The sequence below is a fragment of the Lissotriton helveticus genome, chromosome 3_1 (genome assembly GCF_964261635.1).
Source record: "Lissotriton helveticus chromosome 3_1, aLisHel1.1, whole genome shotgun sequence".
Taxonomy (NCBI): domain Eukaryota; kingdom Metazoa; phylum Chordata; class Amphibia; order Caudata; family Salamandridae; genus Lissotriton; species Lissotriton helveticus.
This window is the reverse complement of record NC_136061.1, coordinates 1266100907-1266127137: the sequence shown is the minus strand read 5'-3', so window position 1 is coordinate 1266127137 and position 26231 is coordinate 1266100907. Positions and strand designations below refer to the sequence as shown.

General features: G+C 48.8%; 1 protein-coding gene across 1 annotated transcript in view; it reads left to right on the top strand.

The window, feature by feature from the left end:
- SIAE (sialic acid acetylesterase) overlaps positions 1-26231 on the top strand; it is a 423980-nt gene that overhangs the window by 270424 nt on the left and 127325 nt on the right. The window contains exon 7 of the mRNA XM_078681912.1: positions 11309-11356. Coding sequence (XP_078538038.1) covers positions 11309-11356 — 48 coding nt within the window. The remainder of the gene's footprint in view (positions 1-11308; positions 11357-26231) is intronic.

Genomic DNA, 26231 nt, shown 5'->3' with positions numbered 1-26231 from the left:
GCCACTCGCACATTCACTGGCTCTCATGTATAGTCATTTATATATGCCAACTCTCACGTGCACTGTGTTTTACATATGTACTTACTTGGACATGTAGCACTGAGATATCCATTCACTCACCAACACACCCATGCACACCTTCAACCGCCCATATAGCTGTTTCCACATGCACTCTTGAACTCATACACCTAGTGAATCAACTGCTCACACATCTATGCACAGAGTCACACACCTCCCAGCCACCCACACACACACTCAGTCTCCCATTCAAATACTTGGGCAACCAACCAATAACCCATATAGCCACTCATATAGCTACTGATCAACACATGCAGCAGCTTACACAACAACAGACATGCTGATGCACACATTCAGACAGTTTAGTCACTAACCCATGCATTTAGTAAGACACATTTAATCACTCACTCATACAGGCAGTCACGCACCTACTAAATCCTTCATCCAGACACTTATACATCCACTCATTCTTCAATATGTAAAACATATTTAAACTTTACAGAAACACACAGTCACTGGATGATGTCATCAGTGATGTCAAATGAGATGTCATCAGTGATGTCATTTGAGATGTCATCAGTGATGTCATCAGTGATGTCACTGACCATGTCATGAATGATGTAATATGTGACATCATCAGCAGTGGATTGCGGGTGTGCGAAATATAGTTAGTACAACTAACTATATAGGAGCAATTTCAATGGTTTTTTAAATGCTAATTCCTAACTATATAAGGCCTGAAACATATGTTTTTTTAAGTGAATATATATATGTATATATATATATATATATATATATATATATATATATATATATATATATATATATATATATATATATATATATATATATATATATGTTAGAAAGGCGATCCCAGGGGAGACAGAAGATGTCTGACTGCCCACCCCGAGACCCACCTCTCTGTAGGGGATAGGCCGAGCACCGTAGGGAGGCCTCCTTGGCGAGGCTCCTCTCCTACAATCGTAACAACGGAGCAATCACACTACCACAGACGGACACCACACGAAGGGATACTCTCAAGAATCTTTATATAAGCAATGAAGGCACGTTCTCGTAGTAGCATAACACTGGGATCAAGGGATCCGTAAAGTCTTGGTTTCGGGAATAAGGGGGTAGCGTGACAGTCTTAGTACCAACTGGTGCGTGGATAGTTCAAGGGGGTCGGGCCGCGACAGCGTCAGCAGGGCCTTGAGATAGTTCAGCGTGATCAGGCCGCGACAGCGTCAGCAGGGCCTCGAAGATGGTTCAGCTCGGTCAGGCCGCGACAGCGTCAGCAGGGCCTCGAAGGTGTTTCAGCTCGGTCAGGCCGCGACCGCGTCAGCAAGGCCTCGAAGGTGTTTCAGCTCGGTCAGGCCGCGACAGCGTCAGCAGGGCCTCTAAGGTGTTTCAGCTTGGTCAGGCCGCGACAGCGTCAGCAGGGCCTCGAAGGTGTTTCAGCTTGGTCAGGCCGCGACAGCGTCAGCAGGGCCTCGAAGGTTCCAGGTGCAAGAGTTCGGATCAGGATCAGCCGCGACGAGGTCAGCAGGGCTTCGACTCCAAGATACAACTGGAGTCCTAATCCAGGGCTGGCCCAGATATAGGACTGGAGGCCTTTGATGTCCGGACCCTCGCGCCTGGGGGTCAGAGGGGCCGGGATGAAGGTGTCCAGACACCCAGCAGGGGGGTGGAGCCCGCGCCCAGGGAGGCTGGAGAGCGATCGATACCAGGCGTCCGGGGACGGCTGGGGGGCCATCGAAACTCCCCTCCTCCGGGATCCGCCAAGTGGCTACTCTACCACCTGGGAGGATCTTGGTGCCTCGATGTCGGGGCTGCGCTGGGGCCGGGGCCAGGGGCGGCTGCGGCCACGTGCTCGGGACGTGAGAGGCCCAAGATGGAGTTGGGCTGGAAATGGCGGCTTGGCATGGTCGCCGGACCGGCGGGGTTGGCGAGAGCAGGGTCCGCCGGGGTCCCAGGGGGGAGAGCCGTAGGTTGCCAGGGGGGCTGCTCTCGTCGAGGGTTCGTTGAGGGTGGTGTCCGGAGGGGCGACAGCGTGTCAATGGAGGGCCGATGTCGTCCTGGGCCCACCATGCGGGAGGGGTAGGACCACGCCACGAGGCCGGGTCCAACACACGTCCCCTCCAGCTGAAGGCGGGGAGAGTCACCCATCTTCTTGGGGACTCTCTTCGTCGAGGCGGAAGAAGCGGGACAGGCCATCAGCGTTGGCGTGGTCGTTGCTAGGGCGGTGTTCCACAGTGAAGTCCATCCCCTGCAGGGAGATAGACCATCGCAGCAGCTTTGGGTTCTCGCCACGCATCTGCATCAGCCACCGCAGGGGCCGGTGGTCAGTCTGGACCCGGAAGTGGGTGCCGAAGAGGTAGGGCCTGAGTTTCTTGAGGGCCCACACGACGGCGAAGGCCTCTCTCTCGATGGTGCTCCATCGCTGCTCTCGGGCCAGCAGCCGCCGGCTGATGAAGGCCACCGGATGGTCAATCCCCTCGGGGTCCATTTGAGATAGGACCGCCCGATGCCGTGTTCCGAGGCGTCGGTCTGGACTACAAACTCCCGGCTGTAGTCAGGGGCGTGTAGCACAGGGGCGGTACACATGGCTGTTTTCAGAGTCTCGAAGGCCACCTGACACGCGGGGGTCCATGGTATCTTCTGTGGGCGGTTTTTAGATGTCAGTTCCGTGAGGGGCCCCACAATGCTCCCATAGTTTTTGATGAAGCGCCGATAGTATCCGGTGAGCCCCAGGAAGGCTCGGACTGCGGTCTGGGTGACCGGGGGCTCCCAGGCCATGATGGCGTCAATCTTGGGTCGGAGGGGAGCCACGTGGCCGCTTCCCACTTGGTGTCCCAGGTAGGTCACGGACCCTTGACCTATCTGGCACTTGCTGGCTTTCACAGTTAATCCGGCCCGTCGGAGGGCTGTCAGGACCTCCCAGAGGTGCCGCAGGTGCTCGGCCCAGTGGCGGCTGTACACCGCGATATCGTCCAGGTAGGCGGCACTGAACTCTTCTAGCCCCGCCAGCACTTTATTTACCAGTCTCTGGAACGTTGCCGGGGCGTTTTTCATCCCGAAGGGCATTACTTTGAAATGGAAGTGGCCATCGGGGGTTGAGAAGGCCGATCGCTTCTGGGCACCAGGGGTGAGGCCGATCTGCCAGTATCCGGCTGTGAGGTCGAAGGTACTGAGGTACTGGGCGGCCCCGAGGCGGTCGATTAGCTCATCGGCCCGGGGAATGGGATGGGCGTCGGTCCTGGTGACGGCATTCAATCCCCGGTAGTCGACACAAAACCTGAGTTCGGGAGGGGCGCCGGGTGCGGCGGCTTTGGGGACCAGGACAAATGGGCTGGCCCAGGGACTGTCGGAGGGTTCGACCACCCCCAGGGCCAGCATCTTGGTAACTTCTGTCTGGATGCAGGCCCGAACTCGGTCGGGAACCCGGTAGGCCCGGTGTCGCACTGGCTGGCTGTCCCCGGTGTCGACATCGTGGACACACCTCTGGGTGACCCCGGGGATGAGTGAGAACAGGTCTGTAAACTGCCCCAACAGCTCTTGGCAGTCCTGGCGCTGTGCGGGGGTCAGGTCGGCGGAGAGGGTGATTCCCTCGATGGAGCCGTCTTTTTCAGAGCACTTCAGGAGGTCGGGCAGGGGCTCGGAGTCGTCTTCGGCCCCGTCATCCGTCGCTAGCAGCAGGCTCAGTTCCGTGCGGGCAAAGTGAGGCTTAAGCCGGTTGGCGTGCAGAACCCGGAGGGGGTTTCGGGGGGATTCCATGTCCACCAGATAGGTGACGGGGCTCTTGCGCTCGATCACTTGGAAGGGGCACGTCCATTTGTCCTGGAGGGCACAAGGTTCGACCGGGGACATGACCCAGACCTGCTGGCCCGGCTCGAACTCGATGGACGAGACGTTCTGGTCATACCAGCGTTTCATTTCCTCCTGACTGGCCTCAAGGTTGGCCTCGGCAAGGGCCCGGAACTTCCGAGTCTGGCTTCGGAGGGTCAGGAGGTACCGGTAGACATCCGGCGGTGCGTCTTGGACTGTAGTTTCCAGCCTTCTCTGACCAGGCTGAGGGGACCTCGGATAGGGTGCCCGTACAGGAGTTCAAAGGGGCTGAACCCCAGGGATTTCTGTGGTACCTCCCGATAGGCGAACAGGAGGCAGGGCAGCAGGACGTCCCATTTGCGGCGGAGGGGCTCTTCTAGGCCTTGGATCATCCCCTTGAGTGTTCGGTTAAACCGCTCCACAAGTCCATTCCCTTGGGGGTGATACGGGGTGGTGAACTTATACGTGACCCCGCATTGTTGCCACAGGGACCGCATATACTTTGTATAAAGTTTGTGCCCCGATCACTCACGACCTCTCGGGGAAACCCCACTCTGGAGAAGATCTCCATCAGCGCTCGGCCTACTACGGGAGCCGTTATTGTTCGGAGGGGGGTGGCTTCGGGATAGCGGGTGGCATGGTCCACCAGGACGAGGATGAAGCGATGCCCTTGCGATGTTCGGGGGTCCAGGGGCCCCACGATGTCGATCCCCACTCGCTCGAAGGGGGTGGTCACTACTGGAAAAGGTTGGAGCGGGGCCTTCACCTTCCCCCCGCTCTTTCCGCTGGCTTTACAGGTCGGGCAGGTGCGGCAGTGGTGGTGCACATCGTTGCGCATTTTCGGCCAGTAGAAATGGGTCACCAGGCGGCTGTAAGTTTTGTCCTGCCCCAGGTGCCCGGCGAGGGGCACGTCGTGTGCCAGGTTCAGGAGGAAATCTCGGAATCGTAGGGGGATCACCAACACTCCGCTGGCCCCCAGTTCGGCAATTTTCTGTTCGCTGTACAGGAGGCCGTGGTCCCAGTAGATCCAGTGGGACCCCGAGGTGTCCCCGGCAGCTTGGGTTGCTGCTTGCTGCCGGGTCCCCTCGAGGGAGGGGCAGACCTTCTGCTCCTGCCGGAATTGTTCTCGGGTGGGGCCACCCTCTTGGCGCCACTGGGCTAGTTCGGGGATGTCGCTGAGTTCGGTGCTGTCTTCGCGGTCGGGCTCCGATGGCCTGGGCTCGGGGTCGGATTCTTCATTGATGGCGGGTGGTGGTGGCGCGGGCCACTCCGGCTCTTCGGTCGGGGCGGCCTCGGTCGCCGCCGGGGCTCGGGCTGCCATAGATCGGGTCGTCGCGCAGACCCACTCTGGTAGTCCCATCATTTCTAGATGTTCTCTCCGCTCGACTTGGGCCCAGGGAGAGCTCTCGAGGTCGTTTCCGAGGAGGCAGTCCACGGGGGCGTCGTCCCGGACGGTCACCTTGAGGGTGCCCGACACCCCCCCCCCCCACTCGAAGGGGATTCGGGCCATCTGACACAGGGTTTCGGAGTTGTCGGCGGCCCTCACGGGGCATCGCACATTTGGTATGATCTGTTCGGGGGTCACCAGGTGGCAGCGGACGGCCGTCACGCTGGCTCCCGTGTCTCGGAGTGCTTCGGTCCGTCGTCCATTAATGTGGACCCACTGACGGTATTTTTGGGTGTTGCTCGGTAGCGGGGCCCGGGGGACCATGTCACTGTCGCCCAGACAGGCTAGGGCCATGGCGGCCGGCTCCCACTCAGTCTGATCCTCATTGTAGGCCTCTTCGTCTTCTTCTTTTCCTTCCCCCAGGGCTGCGGCGGCGAACTGGCGGGTCGGAGGCCCGGTGGTGCCGGGACGCTGGTTCATGGGGCAGAGGGGGTCACTGGCATAGTGACCGGGCTGCTGGCATCTGTGGCAAGTAATGTTCGGGCGGGGCCCCGGCCGTGCTGGAGGGGGCCCCCTTCTGGTCAGGGATGGCGAAGTGTTATTCTGGGGGGCCCCCCGAGGCGGGCTCCGGGCCGAGACCGACGAGAAGTCTCGGCTCCTGTTCGGCCCTCCTCCTCCGCCGCCACGCTGGCGGGGGTGCCCCTGGCCGTTCCGTCCTGTTTCTCCTATCGGGGTCCGGGGGACCCGGGTGCTCACCCATCGATCGGCCTCAACGGCGAGTTTCCGGGGCTCGGTCAGCTTGCTGTCGAGTAGATGCTGTCTGAGCTCGACAAAACAGTTGTTGGAGAGGTGCTCCCAAACGATGAGGTCGAACAGCTGTTCGTAGGTGGACACCTTGCTGCCCTTGATCCATCCTTCCAGGGCCCGGCTATAAAAGTTTACGCACTCCACCCACGTGGTACCGGGGATCTTTTTGCAGTCTCTGAACCTCTGTCGGTACATCTCGGGGGTGAGGCCATACCGGGTGAGCAGGGCGTCCTTCATGTGATCATAGGAGGACATCACGTCCTCGGCCAGCTCCAGCAGGGTGTCTCTTCCTTCGCTGACAAACCTCCCCCATAAGCCGGCACCCCAATCTCTTCGCGGGATGCGGTGCGCGGTCATGGCCACTTCGTATGCCTTGAACCATTGCTGGATATCGTCATTCTTGTAGTATTCCTTGACGATATCCTTGGGGATGTGGACCTTCGGGTCGGCAGGAGGTGGGGGGTCCCGGTTTACCGCGGCGCCAGCCTCTTCGCTCTTGGCTTTGATCTCTAGTTCTTTGAGGCCACGCTCGTGTTCGTACGTGAGTTTTTTTTCTTCCAATACTCTTTGCCTCCGCCTCTCCTCCAGATCTCCCTGTAATCGTAGTTGCTCAATAGCCATTTTCTTTTCGGCTAACTGGAGTTCCCCATCCAGCCGGAGTCGGGTGAGCTCTAGTTCGTGGACTCGGTTTCTCTCTCGCTCCCGGGCGTCTTCGTGGGAGAGGCCCGGTTCTCTGTTGGTGGTGTTTTCTTTCACTGGGGCGATGACTGTACTCGGGGGTACTTCTAGGACAATGTCATCATGGGTTTGGGGTGGAGTCGCTCCGGTCTCCACCCATGTTTGCAGCGCTTCTTTAAAATCTTCTTTGGTGCTTAGTCCGGTGGTAGCGATACCCAAGGCTTTGCAAAATTGTTTGAGTTCTTTATGGGTGTACTCCTCTAATAGTTCTTTCTGGAATTCTGTGGTCGTTCCGGCTTCCTTAGTAGTCATCGTGGTTGTGGGTCTCTGTTAGTAGCGGCGAGTTGCTCGTTGTACGATTCGCGTGGTTCGGATCCCGTCGCTCGCCACCAATGTTAGAAAGGCGATCCCAGGGGAGACAGAAGATGTCTGACTGCCCACCCTGAGACCCACCTCTCTGTAGGGGATAGGCCGAGCACCGTAGGGAGGCCTCCTTGGCGAGGCTCCTCTCCTACAATCGTAACAACGGAGCAATCACACTACCACAGACGGACACCACACGAAGGGATACTCTCAAGAATCTTTATATAAGCAATGAAGGCACGTTCTCGTAGTAGCATAACACTGGGATCGAGGGATCCGTAAAGTCTTGGTTTCGGGAATAAGGGGGTAGCGGGACAGTCTTAGTACCAACTGGTGCGTGGATAGTTCAAGGGGGTCGGGCCGCGACAGCGTCAGCAGGGCCTTGAGATAGTTCAGCGTGATCAGGCCGCGACAGCGTCAGCAGGGCCTCGAAGGTGGTTCAGCTCGGTCAGGCCGCGACAGCGTCAGCAGGGCCTCGAAGGTGTTTCAGCTCGGTCAGGCCGCGACCGCGTCAGCAGGGCCTCGAAGGTGTTTCAGCTTGGTCAGGCCGCGACAGCGTCAGCAGGGCCTCGAAGGTGTTTCAGCTTGGTCAGGCCGCGACAGCATCAGCAGGGCCTCGAAGGTGTTTCAGCTTGGTCAGGCCGCGACAGCGTCAGCAGGGCCTCGAAGGTTCCAGGTGCAAGAGTTCGGATCAGGATCAGCCGCGACGAGGTCAGCAGGGCTTCGACTCCAAGATTCAACTGGAGTCCTAATCCAGGGCTGGCCCAGATATAGGACTGGAGGCCTTTGATGTCCGGACCCTCGCGCCTGGGGGTCAGAGGGGCCGGGATGAAGGTGTCCAGACACCCAGCAGGGGGGTGGAGCCCGCGCCCAGGGAGGCTGGAGAGCGATCGATACCAGGCGTCCGGGGACGGCTGGGGGGCCATCGAAACTCCCCTCCTCCGGGATCCGCCAAGTGGCTACTCTACCACCTGGGAGGATCTTGGTGCCTCGATGTCGGGGCTGCGCTGGGGCCGGGGCCAGGGGCGGCTGCGGCCACGTGCTCGGGACGTGAGAGGCCCAAGATGGAGTTGGGCTGGAAATGGCGGCTTGGCATGGTCGCCGGACCGGCGGGGTTGGCGAGAGCAGGGTCCGCCGGGGTCCCAGGGGGGAGAGCCGTAGGTTGCCAGGGGGGCTGCTCTCGTCGAGAGTTCGTTGAGGGTGGTGTCCGGAGGGGCGACAGCGTGTCGATGGAGGGCCGATGTCGTCCTGGGCCCGCCATGCGGGAGGGGTAGAACCACGCCACAAGGCCGAGTCCAACAATATATATATATATATATATCACTCCACGAATCTTCAAAATGTTGAAGAAAAACAGGACACCCAGAGCTCCAATTAAAGAATTTATTCGGCAGATGAAAAATCCATGTTTCGCCAATACGGCTTGGTCGTATTGGCGAAACGCGTCGTGGATTTTTCATCTGCCGAATAAATTCTTTAATTGGAGCTCTGGGTGTCCTGTTTTTCTTCAACATTTTGGAGATTCGTGGAGTGATTACAAGCCTGCTGGTAGCTGTAACAGGACCGCCCGTGACAGCCTGATTCCTTCACCAGCATTAGTGGAGTGTATATATATATATATATATATATATATATATATATATATATATATATATATATATATATATATATATATATTTATATTGCAACAAAATCCTTCGACTCCAATAACGAAGGTTGGGGCACTCAATACTCATAGCAAGTGGCTTTTATTCACGGGTAATCCTCAAAACACAGAATGGTCTCACAGGACGCGTTTCGGCATCAAGTATTCATCAACTAATGATTCACCATTTTGGAAGTGTATTTATGTCGTCATACACAATGCAGAGCTGGGTAATTGATAGACAGACATCGCTTTACAATCATGCCCAAGTGGGCTGAGTAAATAAAGAATCTAATAACATCAAATCCAATGCATAACATCAAATAAAAACAAACTGACATCCATAGAGCAATCCTAGTTTTACAATTCTGCTCAAGTGGGCACAGTAACCGTCGTCAGCTACGCTTACTCAATCTTACTAGACCATTCTAGCAGGTAGCTCTAAGCCCAGTAGAGCAATTTCTTCACTTGAAGCTCTACGTTCTTCTTGTCTACTCTGAATGCACTGGCATTCTCTAGCATCTGCAAAAGTAAAGCACAAAATAAGAAGGTTTATTAGTTGACCATCATCAACCTAAATTCAGAATTATTTTAAGAACTATATACTCCTAAAAAGAAAAAGTTAGACACTGCTAACAGTTTCAGTCAGTCACAATCTCTTCCATAAGTACGCACATTTCAAAATAACAGTTTATAACAGTAGTTTAGTCAAAGATGCACATACAATTCCTCGTCCGCATTCAGTCCTTTTGGCTCCTTGTTGTTGAGTGCCAAGATATATTTCGATTCAAGTATCCAGAGTCTTTTTTCCCTGTCCCCTCTTCTCTTTACCATCAATCATACTATACTTGATGTTCCTAGTATCATTATTTTGGTAAACATGGCAGTGTCTAGCTAGTTCATAGCTTTGACCATTGTTCTTTACTGCCCTGAGGTGCTGTAAGATGAGCCTGTGGACCTGCAGTGTCGTGCTGCCTACATAAACTTTCCCACACCCACACTTTAGTGTATAAACAACAAAATCACTCTTACAAGGGTAGTGCTCTCTGATCTTTCTGGGTCTGTTGTTTATACTGAATTCTTTGAGATTCTACCCATTTCTGCATGCTTTGCATTTACTGCAACAGAAAAAGCCTTCAATAGGGCGTAACCAGTTTTTTTTTGTGATTCTCACATCGCTGTGAACCAGCGGATGTGTGGATCTGCTCTCTTAAATGTGATCAGTGGGTTTCTAGGTATGTCCATCCCTATGATGGGGTCTCCCTTGAGTAAGTACCAATTTTTGGGGAGTATGGACCTACGTTTTTTATGTGTGGTGCTGTCGGTAATAATGAACCGATGTTCAAGTTTCTTTTCAACCTTTCATTTGCTTTTGTGGGGCAAAGCGTCCCTCTGTATTTTCTCTATTCTTTCACTCACAATAGATAGCGCCTGTTTGGCATAGCCTCTTTCTTGAAACCTCTGTGTCAGTTCATCCTTAGGAGTGATCAAACTCTTATCAGTGTTACAAATTCTTATAGCCATTAGATATTCACCAGGCTGTATGCTCTGGATTTGGCCTTTGGGGTGGAAGCTATGTGTTTGTAACAGACTATTACCTGCACTGGGTTTTCTAAACAATGAAGTAACAATATCATTATTGACTACTTCTATTTTAACATCCAGAAACTCTGCTTCTGATTTGCTAATGTGACTCGTGCATTTGAGGTTCAGGTTATTCTCATTAATTTCACTGACAAATTTGTTAGCTGTCTCTTTGTCTCAGCGCCAGATGCTAAAAATATCATCTATGAAATGGAGCCAGGTAACTCTCCTGTCACTACATTTCTCTAGTGGGGGATTATTCAATACCTGGTCCTATATATGCAATGTATTTGTGGGGGAGATCCCCCACACACTCAAACTTACCTTAAATGTGTGGTAAAGGCGTATGTTGTGAACGCAAATGCGTTCTAAAAGCATGCGTTGTAAAGTTACAACATGGTAAAAACCTAATTGTAAAGGCTGTTTCCCGTTCGAATTCTGGTTCGAAACTCCCAGTTCATGTGTTACTGTAATACTGTCCCCAGCACAGATGTGTTTGTGCCTACTCTGTGGGTAGCACATTTTTTTAAATTGTGCGCACAACCTTGGTGTTCCCTGAGTGCGTACAATAACGGTGTAGAGACCAGGACCGCCTGCCTGAATATGAAATGCAATACTTATAGCTCGCAGATATATTTCAGTGCAGAATACAGTTTGGCAGGATGGCAACAAGGTAGATACATTGTTAAGAAATGACTCTCAGTAGGGAGACTATGTATTATTGTTTTGGCACCTCTCCACATCTTTTATGTATGTATGCATAACCCTATCTAGTAGCCTATGCAAAAAACTAGCTACAGAGCACTGTGCAGGAAAGGTATTGTTAGTTATCCTATCAAGATAAGTGCGGTCACCTTGTCAGTAGGATATACGAGACCTTTTATTTTTTCCTCAAAACGAACTAAGTGACTTTGAATTAAAGTTCATTAAGTCTCCGATCCTTAACTTGTCTTGAATGATCCAGATATAATTTTTCTTTATTCTTCTTTCTTAACTTCTAGGAATTCGCCCTTCCCGGAGCCCTGGGTGGAAGCAGGAGAAAACCACAGGTCTATATCTTCACTTCGGTTGTAGTCTAATCTATGTCTTTCAACCTCTTCTCTTTGAGACAGTTAATGGTTAACATAAAAAAATAGGGTGTTCCTTTTACCCTTGCTCTTGTCTGACTGATTGTGTACTGTGTATATACTTATCTTCTATACGTAGTTTCTTCTGGGAGAAAACAAACTCATTAAATAGCCCCTTTAAGAGGGCTGCGATGCTATCATTATTGGAGCACTCAGGATGTGACGTATTACTTCTTCAGGAGACCCACTTGATAGCCCAGGATTGGCATAGGATGAAATCCTGTCATTTCCCATACAAATTGTATTCTTCGGGGCTACCAAGTAGGGTTGTGTCACCGTCTTTTTCTCCTGCTCTTTCCGGGGGACAATAGGGGCTAAATTGGCTATGATCCAGGGCAGATGACTAGCCCTCAGCATACACCTGGGAGAGCTCCGGCTCCCCATAGCGTCCATCTACTCACCCAACAAGAACAAGTTGCATTTTTTAAAGCAATCTGCCTTTAACACTCTTGAATCCCCTGGCCAGTAGGTCTTTTTAGAGGGAGACTGTTGTGAATAAATAGGACCATTCCACGTAGTTCCTTTATGAAGATTTATTCCAAGTAAGATGTTATAGAGTTGAGCCCCACCAGGAGCAGCCTCCTTACTCCAACTGACACTCTCTCTAATCCAACATTCCATAACCAGCTCTCACACCAACATTACACTCCACAGACACACAGGCTGAGCAGCAGGTATAACACATCTCCCTTTCTTAAAATCAACAGCAAAAAAATTACAATAAAACAGATGCATGTACAAGATTGCAATACTAAATACATGCAAGAAAGGGGCAACATCAATACATGTAGATGGAGAAATGCATGTAAACCAAAATAGCAAAAAAATAAATGTTAGGAAGAAGTAAAAGAATACACAATCCAGCAACTCTATCACTCACCACTTCTCCCTTTCTCATACAAAAAAAGAAATCCATGCTCACTTTAAACCAAGCCAAAGCAACAAACATGACTCCAACAAAACCCCAAAAACCAAACAAGCAGGCGGGCCAGACCAACAAGAGGTAGGAAGGGTTCCGACTAAAAGGCGTGACAGAAAACATCACCTCGATAACAGAAAATTAAGTTCCAAAGGAAAAGCAAGCATACGCTCCACCCAAATAAAAATTGGGTTGTGAGGTGTGAAAAGGGAACTCCACACTGAATCTGAAGAAAAGCAATAAGATACTCCACCCAAACCGAAGATTGGGTTGTGAGGTGTGGAAAGGGGACTCCACACTGAACCTGAAGAAAAGCAATCAGAAACTTCACCCAAATCGAAGATTGGGTTGTGAGGCGTGGAAAGTACACTCCACACAGAACATGTGTACAATGCACTCTTAAAGCAGGAAAAGAAAATGTAATGCGGGTCCGGACCGCAATGGATGGTGAATAATCACCACCAACCCAGAACAAAGTAAAAGTGGGAATCATCAACACACTAACATACTAGTCATCACTTATATCAATACCTCTGACAAATATAAGGAAAAGGCACAGTTAAATATTAAGCATGAAACAGGAACATTTTAGAAAGTGCCAGCACAAAGCAACGTAGAACAACCTACTGCAACCCTGACGTGCGAAAGAAGTGTAAGGGAAAAGCACAGCATAAAAACAGCAATAATTACAAAACAAGCACTCAATGGAAACAGCACTGCAAAAAAAAGGCAATTTGACATAGAATCAGCACATTCAAAACACAATCAAAGATGCAAAACTTTGACAAAATCATGGAATTCCAAGAGGTAAGAAAATGCACTGCAGAAAAAGAACATGGTAGGTAAGCACAGCAAACAAAATCTCTCACAAAAAATATGACACTGTCCCAAAACAAAATAAATGAGAACAAATGAAGTAGTCACCGTGGTCTGCTTAGGCTTGAAGACTATGTGGGAAGAAAATCGGAAGAACACAGTACCTTGTTGGAAGATTCCAACTGTTCTGCATTAAACTAAATAAGATCGGAAAAAAACTGGATGGCAAGTAAGTACAGTTGAAGTGTGCCATTTAACTAAAAGAACTGGCTATTCTCCTGTGAAGAGAAAAAAAAGGAAAAATCTGGTAATGACATCTCGCTGTTGGAGGCATTCAACAGGAAATAGAGACAAACAATCCTGAAATGTTTGTGGGGAGACATCTTTTCAAAAATACTGCAAAATATACTTTTTGAAAGTTCCGGGCAGAGCACTTTGGATATCCATTAAAGGGTCTAGAAAAAAACTGGTGCCAGGTGCCTGTGGAGGAGATTCAAAACGAGAGTCATCGGATGGTAGAAATAAACATCAGAACACCTTAATTGTAATCCCGGACTTTATGCATACTAAACTGAGTAAGCTCTTCCACCTCAAACCTCTTATTAGCTTATGTGGAACAGAAGAAGTAGCTAGGAAAAAAGTCTATAAATGTATTCCACTGCCTGACATCCACCCATCTTTACACTTATGTTTCGAACTCTGTCCTTCTGATCATCTTATTTGCACTCTCAGGGTTCAAAATACGAAAAATAAATAACTAAACCATTACAGAGCATTCACAAAGTGGCCAGATTACTTTTATTAACACCCAAACACAGTAGTGCCACTTTACAGAGTTTGCCAGCGAAGCACTACTTTTTGTTTTCTTCTCTTTCTTTGAACAGCATTGTTTTCCCTGGGTGATGAAGTGCACCATTCCTGGAGGTACTGCAATACCTTGTTGATGGGTGGAGTGGAAACCGATTAATATGATCCTTATCCGCTTTTTTCCTTATTTTAGTTTATAAAATGCGTACCACGGCTCTGTGTTGAGGAATGTAGTCTTTTTAAACCATATTGCTCATGGTTCATAGGATATAAGCAATGGACCATGATACTGGTCCCACCAGGGATCTGTAGTGGTGCTTAAAATTTCAGTAAAAAACACTCTTGATTTCTGAATATTGAGTATAAAAGTGTTAAGGTAGCCATGTTGTTCTACTTACATTTCACATGCTTTACTTAATCTTGCATCCATATGAGGGCTTGCTTTTTCCAGGAAGGTACTATTTTTCCAGGCAGCATATCACTCTTGTGCATAATTTGAATTGAGCCGCATCCAGGTATATACAGCAGGGCACAACTGGGTTGTATCTGAAGCAGTGTGGGTGTCTCAGTGAGATAGTATGGTGTTCATTGGGGGATGTGGCACTACGCCAGAGCTGCCGAATTTGGTTCTGGGGAACCAGGTTCTGGCCTTCATGAACAGTCCACCAGACCACTTTCCTGAGGGAGCACATTCCCATAGTAGACCTTAGAAGCCCCAGCTAGACCTTTAGAAGCCCTGGTGTCTTAGTACCTTGAAGGCCTGTCCACCACAATCGATACTGAAGTTCACCTCCAGTCTTCTTGCAGGCAGGCCTACAAAGCAGCACACCCTAGAGCAGCAGTGTCTTAGTCACTAAGGTCACAGGACCCTTGAGGCCAGACCGCCTCACGCATTGATGCCTCCATTGGCCTTGTTTCAGCAGGAGTAGTGCAACTCACCAGGGATCGGCAAAGCAGGATTTGCAAGCACACCAAACTAAGGGGCAGATTAACAAGGGCATGGCGAAGCGTGTCATTAAGCAAACATGGCTAATACCACGCTCTGCCTTTCTGAAAATGCAGGAATGCGCCGTATTTACAATGATACGGCACATCCCTGCATTTTGCCTAGCACTGGCGCTAAACTCAGCTGCCTAGCGCCAATGCAGGCACCCTTGCACCGTAGTACAAGGGTGCTAGCATGGATGGAATGATTGTTTATTTGCAGGAAGTTTCTCTTCCTGCACATAAACAATCCAGAGTGGCGAAATGTAACTTCTGTGTCCTGCATTGTGCAGCACACATAGAAGTTGCAAATCATTGTTTTTTAAATGGTTGTTTATGGAAGGGACACCTTCCTGCACATGAACAATCATTCATGGCAATTTGCTGTTTTTATGTGTGCTGCACAGTGCAGCACACATAGAAACAGCAAAAAGCAAGGAGAAATTAAGCATTTCTCCTTGTTTCGCCATGTAAAGTCCAGGTTTTCCCTCGTCCTAATTTTGGCACTGCCTCCTATTTATGTCACCCTTGTAAATAGGGTGCAGCGTCAAAATCAATGGGTATTGGGGCAGACAAAGGCCAGCCTTACATACACTCCTCTTGTTCAGGTCAGACAGGCAGGAGCTGGATGTGCGCTAAATGTGAAGACTCCTGCCTGCCTGAGCTTTGCCAGGCTGAGGATTTTCACAGCCCTGTATGCGTGACCTCAGTCTGGCAAAAGTGCCTTGAGGCCCTCCCCCTTGTAATGAAGGGGAGTGCCACTGATTGACTCGGACCTGGGCGCTTCAGTTTTAAGCCCTGAAGTACAAAGGGCATAGTGTCACAGTGGCACCTAGTCACAGAGTAGGGTGAGGTCAGAAGTATCACTGACCCCATCCCACTCTGTGATAAGGTTGGGACTACTGCCTTCCAATCAGCCAATGAAGGAAAGCAGCAGTCCCAACCCTTGTGGGACCTCTGAGGCTTCCCTCTCGGAGAGCTGTAGCTAAGGTACGTTTTGTGAGTTTTTTTAGGTTTCATGCGTGGATGTATTAATGTATCTGTATCTAGCTAGAGGTAATTCATGATGCCAGGTTCAGGTTTGGTTCTGTGGTGACAGAATTACAAGATGAAAAGTCAAAGTGGTGACTGGTCTTGAAAATGAGTAGTTCTAGGCAGCGCTCTGCGCGCAGCGCAGGCTAGCCAGCCAGCCCAGGCCCAGCCACACAGCACAGCCCGACGGCAGCACGTGACATGAGTGAGAGTCACGACACCGCGGCCGCACTACAGTGAGTTAGTGAGCTCAGCTGGCTGACTGAGTCCGGACTCCGGCGGTACCTCTCCTCGACCTCAGGTAAGTGGGTCTGGGTTACGGACGGTCCCGGACGGTATTAACTTAAAACTGCCTACAGACTTCTCCCACCCTCAGCTGCCACCTGCCAGCCTGGCCTGTAGACGTTGCTGATTTGGCCTGTCTGGTGTCCTATCTGTCTCCATTCACGCTATGTTTTTGCTCTTCTTGTGGTATTTGTGCTTGCTGTAGGGAGTGTTTGTGGTAATATCAGGGAAATCCATAGCAAAAGTTGGCCCACCAGACCATAAAACGGGCCCTCAAAACAGAAAACACGTCTGCATACTGATTTTTCAGACCAGTCCTTCTGGCACTGCTAGATGCACTGTAGGCCAGCCTCCCTGGAAAATGGTAAGCAAGAATTGATGCAATTGTATTTAGTGATTTAGTAAAACCTAATAGTGATTGTATGTAGGTTTAAGACAACTGTGGAGGGGTAAAGAGCGTATGGTACACAAGAGAAAACTGGCCCACTTGCATTGTAAATGCTTCATGTTATTTAAAAACATAAACCACTTCAAGCTTTTATCAGTTTACAAAGCACTTGGAAGGGTCATGTCAGTGTCCAGGATCTACTCTGCGGCAACTAAAATAATGAATTCCACAACAATGAGATTTGTTATGGTTTTAACCTTTGGGCAAGGGCTTATACATGCATGCATGAGAGATAGTGCAATTCTTCTAAGAAGAACACTATATTGTCGCATTAAAGTGGTGTAAGACGCGAAATATCCACTGGAAATGGTCGAGAAATGTCCATTGCAAATGTTTTTGTGCCTGGTTTTCCACTTTTCACTTATTACAGTATGAGCGCTTAAACTGCTCATTTCCAATTATGCTCATGAACTTTTCTCCTAGCCCTACCTAGAGGAAATTATGGGGGCAAAAGTGTGCAGAATCGCTCCCCAAAAAGTTGTTCACATGTTATTCCCCGATATATACAGCGGACTTTTTGTCTAGTTTAAAAAATGCCCAAGTATCTTGTGTGAATGGTACTTATTCTGTAATGTTTTTGCTTCTGTTATTACTAGACAACTTGAAATAAGTCCCTAATGGTTATTTACATTTATCTAATAATAACATACATATAGCTATGTTGTGGATAGTGCATATTTACAGTGGTGTGATTAATGGGGAATAGTTTGTGAGAATGCTAATTGTGCACGTTTTACTCGCTCGCTCATTTCCTTCTCACATACTGATTAGTCCCAGCAGTGACTGCCAAGATAAACCTGGTGGTGATATAGAATGTATATTTGTCCCTAAAATTGTTTCTGATGACAATTTGTGCATAATTTGAGACTCGCTGATTTGGGCTGGTTTTTGGGCTGAAACTGGTCTGATTGGGCTTGTTTTGGGCTTATATTTGAGTGGCTTTGGGGTGGGACGGGTCTAAAAATCTGGCAACACTGCCTGCACGAGTGTTCGCGCGCGAGGATTGAGAAGTGGAGCAATTTTGAAAAGGGTAAGGCACACGCTCGTGAAAACGTGCATTTCCAACTGTGAAAGTATGCAAGAACAAGTCCTTTGAATCACTGGCTCTCTGAAGATTGGTACTCCGAACCCAGCACATTCCCTTAATATGGGGCGAACTCTACTATACGGGTGAAAAGGATTGATATATGCCGCATCGCTCGCTGCTTCTTCGCACATTTGCAGATTAATATTGCCTATGAACATTTTCGAATGATTATGCCGCTGCTGTAGGAGTGACAATTCATCCTCCTTCTTGACCAGCTACAACTGGCGTTTTATGCTAGCCCTGACGAAGTCCCTTCTGGAACGAAACGCGTTGGCTGAGGCCTTTTAACGTTTTCTAATAATAAAGGAACTTTTTCCAAATCACCTTGCTGTTACGGACCAGTTCTTTCGGTGCACCATCCTTCATTTATGCAATTTGGTATCTGCCCAGGCAGCGGAGCTTTTGTGCGGTTAGCCCCAGATGTGATTTGCACGATCATCCAAATACTTTCTACTACGAAACTCGAGTGCGAACCTTAGTCAGCCGCAGCTTTCTTTTTCTGATAACAAGTTGCAATGTATAGACATTTAAACACATAGTCAATCATGCCCAAGCACAGATAGGCTGACAAGGAGCCTTTCTTCCACGGAGAGAGAAGGCATATCTCCTTGTTTTACACACTGTACAACGAGTAGCAGACTCCACCATCACTTGGTCAGCTCAAAATAGCAAGGCCCGATATTTGCCCCAGAATGCCATAATATGTAATGTAGGTCAAAGAGCCCATAATGTAACATAGATGAAACTGTCATTCCTCAATCTTGGCACAATTCATAATAATATCAAAACAGTCCAGCAAAGGCAGCAAGACAAAAAGCAGTCACTGGTAGGTACTCTACCAGGTCAACAGGACAGTGACACCTCTTTGAAAGAAAGCAAGACAGCAGGTATGCAGACGGCAGGACAGGCAAGTAACAGGACAGGCCGCAAAATAGGAAACATGTTTCCAAAGTAGCAGTGCAGGCAGTAAGGCAGTAAAAGTTAGTCCAAAGCAGAAGGGCAGCAGAAGAAGGCAGGAAGATACTCTCTCCTGGGAAACTGCACTTTGAAGACACTGTCCCAAAGTGACAGGAAGGGGACCACTGTCCCAAAGGAGATGGACAAGAAGGGAAGTAAAGCAGGAACTGGAACATTAGTGTTGAAACTGGCACCGTTGGGTTATGGGCGACAGATGGGGTGATCACTGGTGGGGCTCTGGATGCCAGATTCATCAAGTTCCTTTCCAATTTCTTTAATTTCAAAGCACTTACTATAAGATTGACAGGTTTCAGTCCAGTAGGATGGCACACGTAGGTTCTTCCTTCTTAAATCGTCACCAAAATATGTTGTAAATAAATAGGACTATTCCACGTAGTTCCTTTATGAAGATTTATTCCAAGTAAGATGTTATACAGTTGAGTCATTAATTGTTCATGCTAATGCTTTAGAAATGTGTCATCTTTTGTATATCTTGCAATGTGTACTATGCCTGTGAGCATTCTTTCTTTTACAGTGCAAAGAAAGGGCTGTGTTCTTCTGCTGCTGCTCAGCCTGAGTGCCTGGGAGAGAGAATGTGGGTGAATGGAATGCCCGTGTGTGTGAGTGTCAATTGGAGATGGGCTGAGCAGCAGTGAGGCTGCTCCTGGTGGGGCTCACATCCTGGAAACATCTTACCTACAATAAATCTACATGAAAACTTACCTGGACCACTTATTCTAATTACAACAGAGACCTCAACCCAATGATTAATAATAGGTCGGGAATAGGTTTGGGCAGACGGGCGCCCTTTCCAGAGAGGTGGGAATTACTCCAGGAGGTGGGACTTTCTGATACCTGGAAGTCACTGCACCCAACCACCAGTGATTACACATATTTCTCACCAGCTCACAAGACCTGTGCCCAACTTGATCATTTTTAGGGCTCTACGAGGACAGTGTCTAGAGATCAGGAGACCTCCATTGAGCCCATAGACCTTTCGGACCACACCACACAAACTCTGAACCCCATCAGGGGTCCTTAGAGACTGTGAGATAGTCTGCTACATAAATAGGGCATGATCGAGAGTGTGACAAGCGCTCTGACAGTCTTTCTAGAGACTAATGACATAGAGACCACACCCATAGCAACCTTTTGGAAAACTTTGAAAGTAGTGATGAAAGGGGAATTTGCCATCTCTGCAGCTGAGAACAAATTGCGGAAAAGAAAAGAGTACAATTAGCAGGGCAGGTCAAGGAGTTAGAGACAGTTCACAAACAGACAGGGGCTGCCAGAGTATGGAGGCAAGTAGAAGCAGTCCAAGCATGCCTGCGACGATTGAACTTGGGCAGAGTGGAATATGCTTTACTGCGACTTCTGCATAAATTCTATTCAGAGGGAGACATATGTGCTAAATTCTTGGCCCATAGGCTGCGGGCAAAGCAATGTAGGCCAAGAGATTCCAGGCTATCCAGAAGTCAGATGGTTCTGAAATAACAGGCGATGCTCACATTGCAGCATCATTCGGAGATTTCAACTAACAGCTTTATGATCACAAGAGCGTCAAGACAAAGAAAGCCAGACATATCTAGAGGGTGCACATACAACCCGCCTGACCCCACATCAAGCGGAGTCTCTAAAGAAGCCCATTCGAATAGAGGAAGTAATAGGAGCCATCACTCACTTAAAATCTTTAAAATCCCCTGGCCCTGATGTTTTGTCTCCCATTTTATAAAACTTCCTGCCAGACCTTCTGCCTGATCCTCACTCCTTCGCAGGCACGTGGACCAATCCCCATATTTATGCTTGAACCCTCTATAATGGTAATACCGAAACCTGGAGAAGACAAACTTCAGTGTGGCCCCTACTGCCCAATTTCCCTTATAAACCTCAACGCAGAGCTTTCACTGGCATCCTGGTGGCCCGCTTCAACCCCCGTATAGCTATCCTGATTGAGCCTGACCAAGCAGGATTGATCCTCCATAGACAGTGTAGGAACGTTATTTAGCAGATTCTACACCTTATAGACAAACATTCCAAGAGGGAGAATATGCTTTTGGTGCTATTGGTGGATGATGCGGAGAAATCATTTGAGAATGGTACATTGGCCCTATCTCAAAGCAACTCTGAATCATTTTGGATTATGGAACTGAATCATGGTTTGAACATTAAGCAGATAGGAGGCCCTGTGGGCCATGGTGACGGGTAACAGCGTCTGCTTGAATCCCCTTCTTATACGCAGGGTGACATGGCAGCGGTGTTCGCTTCCCCCCTGCTGTTTGCATTGTCTATGGAGTCCTTGGCGCAGTGAGTGCTTCACGACCTGCACATCACCTGGACACATTTTGATGGGGATACCCACACTATGAGCCTTTATGCCAATGATATCCTAGTGGTGCTTGATGACACCGTGCATTCCCTTCCTGCCTTTAAGGATTAGCTTGGCCTCGTTGAAAGGTCTCTGAATTCAAAGTCAATTTGCAGAAATCCCAGGCTCTCAAGCTTAAAGAGCCGTTGGCTGCCCACTATCCTTAAATTTGGACTCCATCCTCTATTCCCTACCTTGGGCTCCAGATCCCCAATTCGCTCAACAAAACAATTATGCTCAACTACCACTCCTTATTACGCCAGACCAAGGCGGACCTTTCTTTATGAAAGAACTTTAGCCTCTCATGGCTCGGCCGTATAGCAGCCCTAAAAATGACAATACTCCCCAGGGCCTCATACCTATTCCAAGCGCCCCACTTTTGCCCCCACCAGGCATGCTCAAGCAGTTACAGGTGAATCTGCTTACATTTATATGTAACTGGAAACACCTATGCATGCTCCGCACCTTGATATGCCACCCTCGATGGACGAGGGCCTTGGGAGTCCTTAACCTACTGTGGTACTTTCAAGCTTGCAGCTCCATTTCCTAGTGGAGTGCCATTGGGGCGAATCAGAGAAGCATTAGTGCTTAATGAATAGGGCAGTTGCTGAGGTGCATGAGTTGAAACTCCCGTGGCTGCCATGGAAACATAGAGCCAGGAGACTCTACTCCTCACCTGTTACAAGAGTCACTCTAGCGACATGGAATTCAATAGTGCTCCAGAGGGGCCTAAGCACATTCCCCTCCACAAAGAGACCTATGTTTAGCAACTCTGATTTCTCCACAGGCTTCCATCCCATGGCCTTCGCATCCTCACAGCAGGCAGGCTGTATATCAATAGGACACTTTTTCGATGCCAGTGGGATAATTCCCTTTGACCATCTTAAGGCAGACTATGGACTTCCAGAGACAGAACATCTCCTTTACTTCTAGATCCAACACTGGGTCTTGCACCCTGCTATGCGACCTGGTGCACAGAGACTACTAATCCCCTTCAAGAAGTGGCTTCCCATGACAAACAACTAGTATGTGAAATCTATACCCTCAACACCTGGGCCAATCTAGGAGAGAAATTCTCAGTGCAACTGAGTTGGGACCAAGAATTGGGGCGCTCCCTTACACCTCTGGAATGGGGGAAAATACACTACCACGTGCATCGCACTGCGTGTAATGCAGCTGCACTGAAACGACCAACAAAATAGCTACATATTGGTATCTCAAACCTGCCAGACTGCATCGGCGCAACGCCATCTGCAGCGTGACCTGTTAGTGGGGTTGTGGAGCCACTGGCACCTTAGTACACCTCCTATGGTCTTGCCCCAGCCTAGGTTGTTACTGGGGGAAGTGCTGATGGACATTAACGCACACATGGCTACACAGCTTGTACTTAGTCTCCCCAATTCTTTTAACCTATCCACCGACATCTAAACAAAGGCTTCAAATAGGCTTATCTTTGGGCTGACCTCCAGACCATTCTCTCTCATTGGAGCTCAGACAAAATCTATACACATACCGCCTGTCTACATAGATCATGGCTGATCCTAGGCGTAGAAAGCAAACACTGGTGGTAGAGCACTGCTCCAACACATACCAGGAAATAATGGGCCCATTTATTTCCATCCTCTCTAAGGAGTTCAACAAGTTGACCTGCCCTAAATATCTCTGAGTTCTGCGCTTAATCCCTGAGGATCTACATTCTGTCCATCAACTGTGTTTTTTGCAATTTTCACCCCGAGTGGGCTGGGTATGCTCAGACGTGAGTCCCAGGCTCTCCACACCACTGGAGTCAAGCTATCCAGGCTGATGAAGGCTGATAGCCAGAAACCGGTCCTTGGATGCTTGATTCCGGTCTGGGAAAGGCATGGCTTGGTAGTTCGGACTGGACTGTTCCCATGAGGCACAGGGTCAGAGCTGATTTGCATATAGCCAGTGTCTAACCCAGGGTGGTGTGGAGTGCAAAACAACGATGGATTTAGGCTCAGATCCTTGTACTGGGGTGAATGTATGACATTGTTCTACATTCTGTCCATCAACTGTGTTTTTTGCAATTTTCACCCCGAGTGGGCTGGGTATGCTCAGACGTGAGTCCCAGGCTCTCCACACCACTGGAGTCAAGCTACCCAGGCTGATGAAGGCTGATAGCCAGAAACCGGTCCTTGGATGCTTGATTCCCGTCTGGGAAAGAAATGTCTTGGTAGTTCGGACTGGACTGTTCCCATGAGGCACAGGGTCAGAGCTGATTTGCATATAGCCAGTGTATAACCCAGGGTGGTGTGGAGTGCAAAAAAACGATGGATTTAGGCCCAGATCCTTGTACTGGGGTTAATGTATGACATTGTTCTACATTCTGTCCATCAACTGTGTTTTTTGTAATCCCTGAGGGGTGCATAAATGCAACAGGGGAGGCCACCAGTGGCGCAATCCACACTTCTGAATATGTACCTAACCACATTTTCGACTTGGCCACCAGTCACCATTGACCCTTAAGCAAGTACAGGGGGAGGGATGGGTTATGTTGTGACTTTGTTATGTAACTTTCCACTCTTTGTTTTCTACATGAAACTGGTCTATGCATGAAGTTAGCAGACCAAGGGAAAACCCACCAAACCTAGACATTTCTGAAAACTAGACACCTGGGGGTGTTTAGGGTGGTGTGCCTCACATTTATCACATAGCATTTCTCCACCCACAGTGTCCTGCAAATCACAAACTTTGCCTAACGTCACGCATTTTCTTGTATTTCTGTGACGTAAGTTTCCGGTATCCACTGGAATCCACAAAATTCCTGCTAACCAGCATTTTCCCACTTGTCTTGATAATAATACTATCCCACTTGTGTGGCAGGCCTAGTGCCCACAACAGGAACAGATCAAACCAGGGTAAATGGAAGTCCCTTCACAAGGCCAGATGCCAGTACACCCATACGGTCAGTCAACTGCCACTAAGCACACCCTGCCAGACAACCGCTACTACATACACACCGCCAGCTAACCTCCCCTACACATACACACACATACACACCACCATCAATGACCACTACATACACACCGCCAGTCAACTACCACTATACCCGCTCACCACCAGTCAACTGCCACTTCATACACTGCCAGCCAGCTACCAGCACACACACACACAAACACACCCCGCCTTTCTCCGCTCACCATAAAGCTTCATGCCACTTTCAATTCTAAAATGCTCCCAGAATTAACCGATTACACACACAACACAAATGCAGAAACAAAAAATTCAGCCTTCAACTAAAGAAGGCACATTTATTAAACCGCTTTGGTATAATATCTGGGCTACATATTAATTGGCAGAAAGCTTACTTGTTTCGACTTTGACAAGATGCGCAGCCCCTGAATTTACATGGGCTTAATTGGAGGCTTACCTGCATTAAATATTTCGGTGTACAAATATATCATAGCCAGCGAGATTTATTAGATGGGAATATTGGAGCAGCTGTTAGAACACTTAGGACTAGTATTAATTTTTTAACAAACTTACCATTATCTGTGGTTGGCAGAAAGGCAGTAGCTAAGATGGTGGTGCTACCAAGATTGCTCTGTTTCTTTAATACGTTGCTGTTGGTGGTGCCTCTCCAGTTATTTAGGAAATTGGAACCACTACTTCTGGAATTGTTTTGGGGAACAGGTAGGGTTGGCAGCTCCTGATCTTGAATCCTAATATCTGGCGGCTCAACGGCAATGGTTACATTTGTGGGTTTACTGTCAAATGTACCCGTGGAGGCTGTTATTGGCACACTGCCTGATTTGTAGGACTTATTTAGTCTTCTTGCTTCCTCAGTGGAGACTGCCTGCAATGTCCCGGGAGCTGATAGTGATACAGCAGTGCTGGCGACGTTGCCTATAGCAAACCCGAGTCAGGTACCCTGTTCACCTGATATGCCATTAAAATGGATGAAAATAGTGGCCTAGGAAGAATTGAAAGATGGACTACCTTTGGGATTAACCCTGTTGGGGACATATATAGGGATGGAGTATTGTTTAGGTTTGAAGACTTGGCTGAAGAATGTAATATACCTAGAGGCAAGTTTTAGCACAAAGGGCATTGCTTGCAATAATAAGCAAATACTGGAAAAATTGAGATAATGAACTTGCCACACATCAGGTGTGTCAACAGCTCTGTACAACAAAAAGGGTGTGTATGAGTGGTCTCATATCTATATTGTGCGATTCGTGCACATTTCGTACTCCTCTTGCAGAGTTAAAAATAAAAAGGGAGAGAGACTTAGCGCTCCAAATTAATGATTTAGACTGGGATAGGATTGTAGCACATATTATTATTTATTATTATTATTTATGAGTCTTGTAGCGCGAATGGTTACCCCCGATGGGGGTGTCCCGGCGCTGTGGACGGCAACGACAAGAAACCAGGAGTTAGTAGCTGGAAAACAGCCATGTCTTGTCCTTACCTCTGAACTGAGATTCAAGCTCAATCAATCGAATGCTTAACGGGAGGGAGTTCCACAGATTAGATGACACCACCGCAAAGGCTCTTCCTCCTTTTCTGGAGCGGAGGAAGCGGGGAGGCTGCAGGAGGCGGAGATGATTAGACCTAAGTGCACGGGAAGAGTGCACTAACTTCAGCCTATTTCATAAGTATCCAGGGCCGTTCCCGTTCAAGGCCCTGAAAGTAAGGACTAGGGCCTTAAACTGAATACGGGAGGATATCGGAAGCCAGTGAAGATTCTTTAAGTGTGGGGTGATAGAGTGGCGGTAGGGTACCTTGACAATTAGTCTGGCTGCAGCGTTCTGGACAATCTGCAGCCGGTGTAAGAGGTAGGCAGGGGCGCCCACATATAGGGAATTGGAGTAGTCCAGGTGGGAAGTAATGAGGGCGTGAACAACCGTTTTTAGTGAGTCCAATGGCAAGTAGGGCGCGATTTTCCTGATCATGCGCAACTTGCCAAAGCAAGCGGAGGTGACTTTGAGGATTTGGGTTGAATATGCCATCAGTTTCTAAAAATACTACGTTTAAATTAATGAATTTCAATATTATGCTGTGTAGTTTCTAGAAATCTATCATGTCAGATTGTAAGGAACTAAGGATATCCGTGTGTTCCTGTGTCCAATG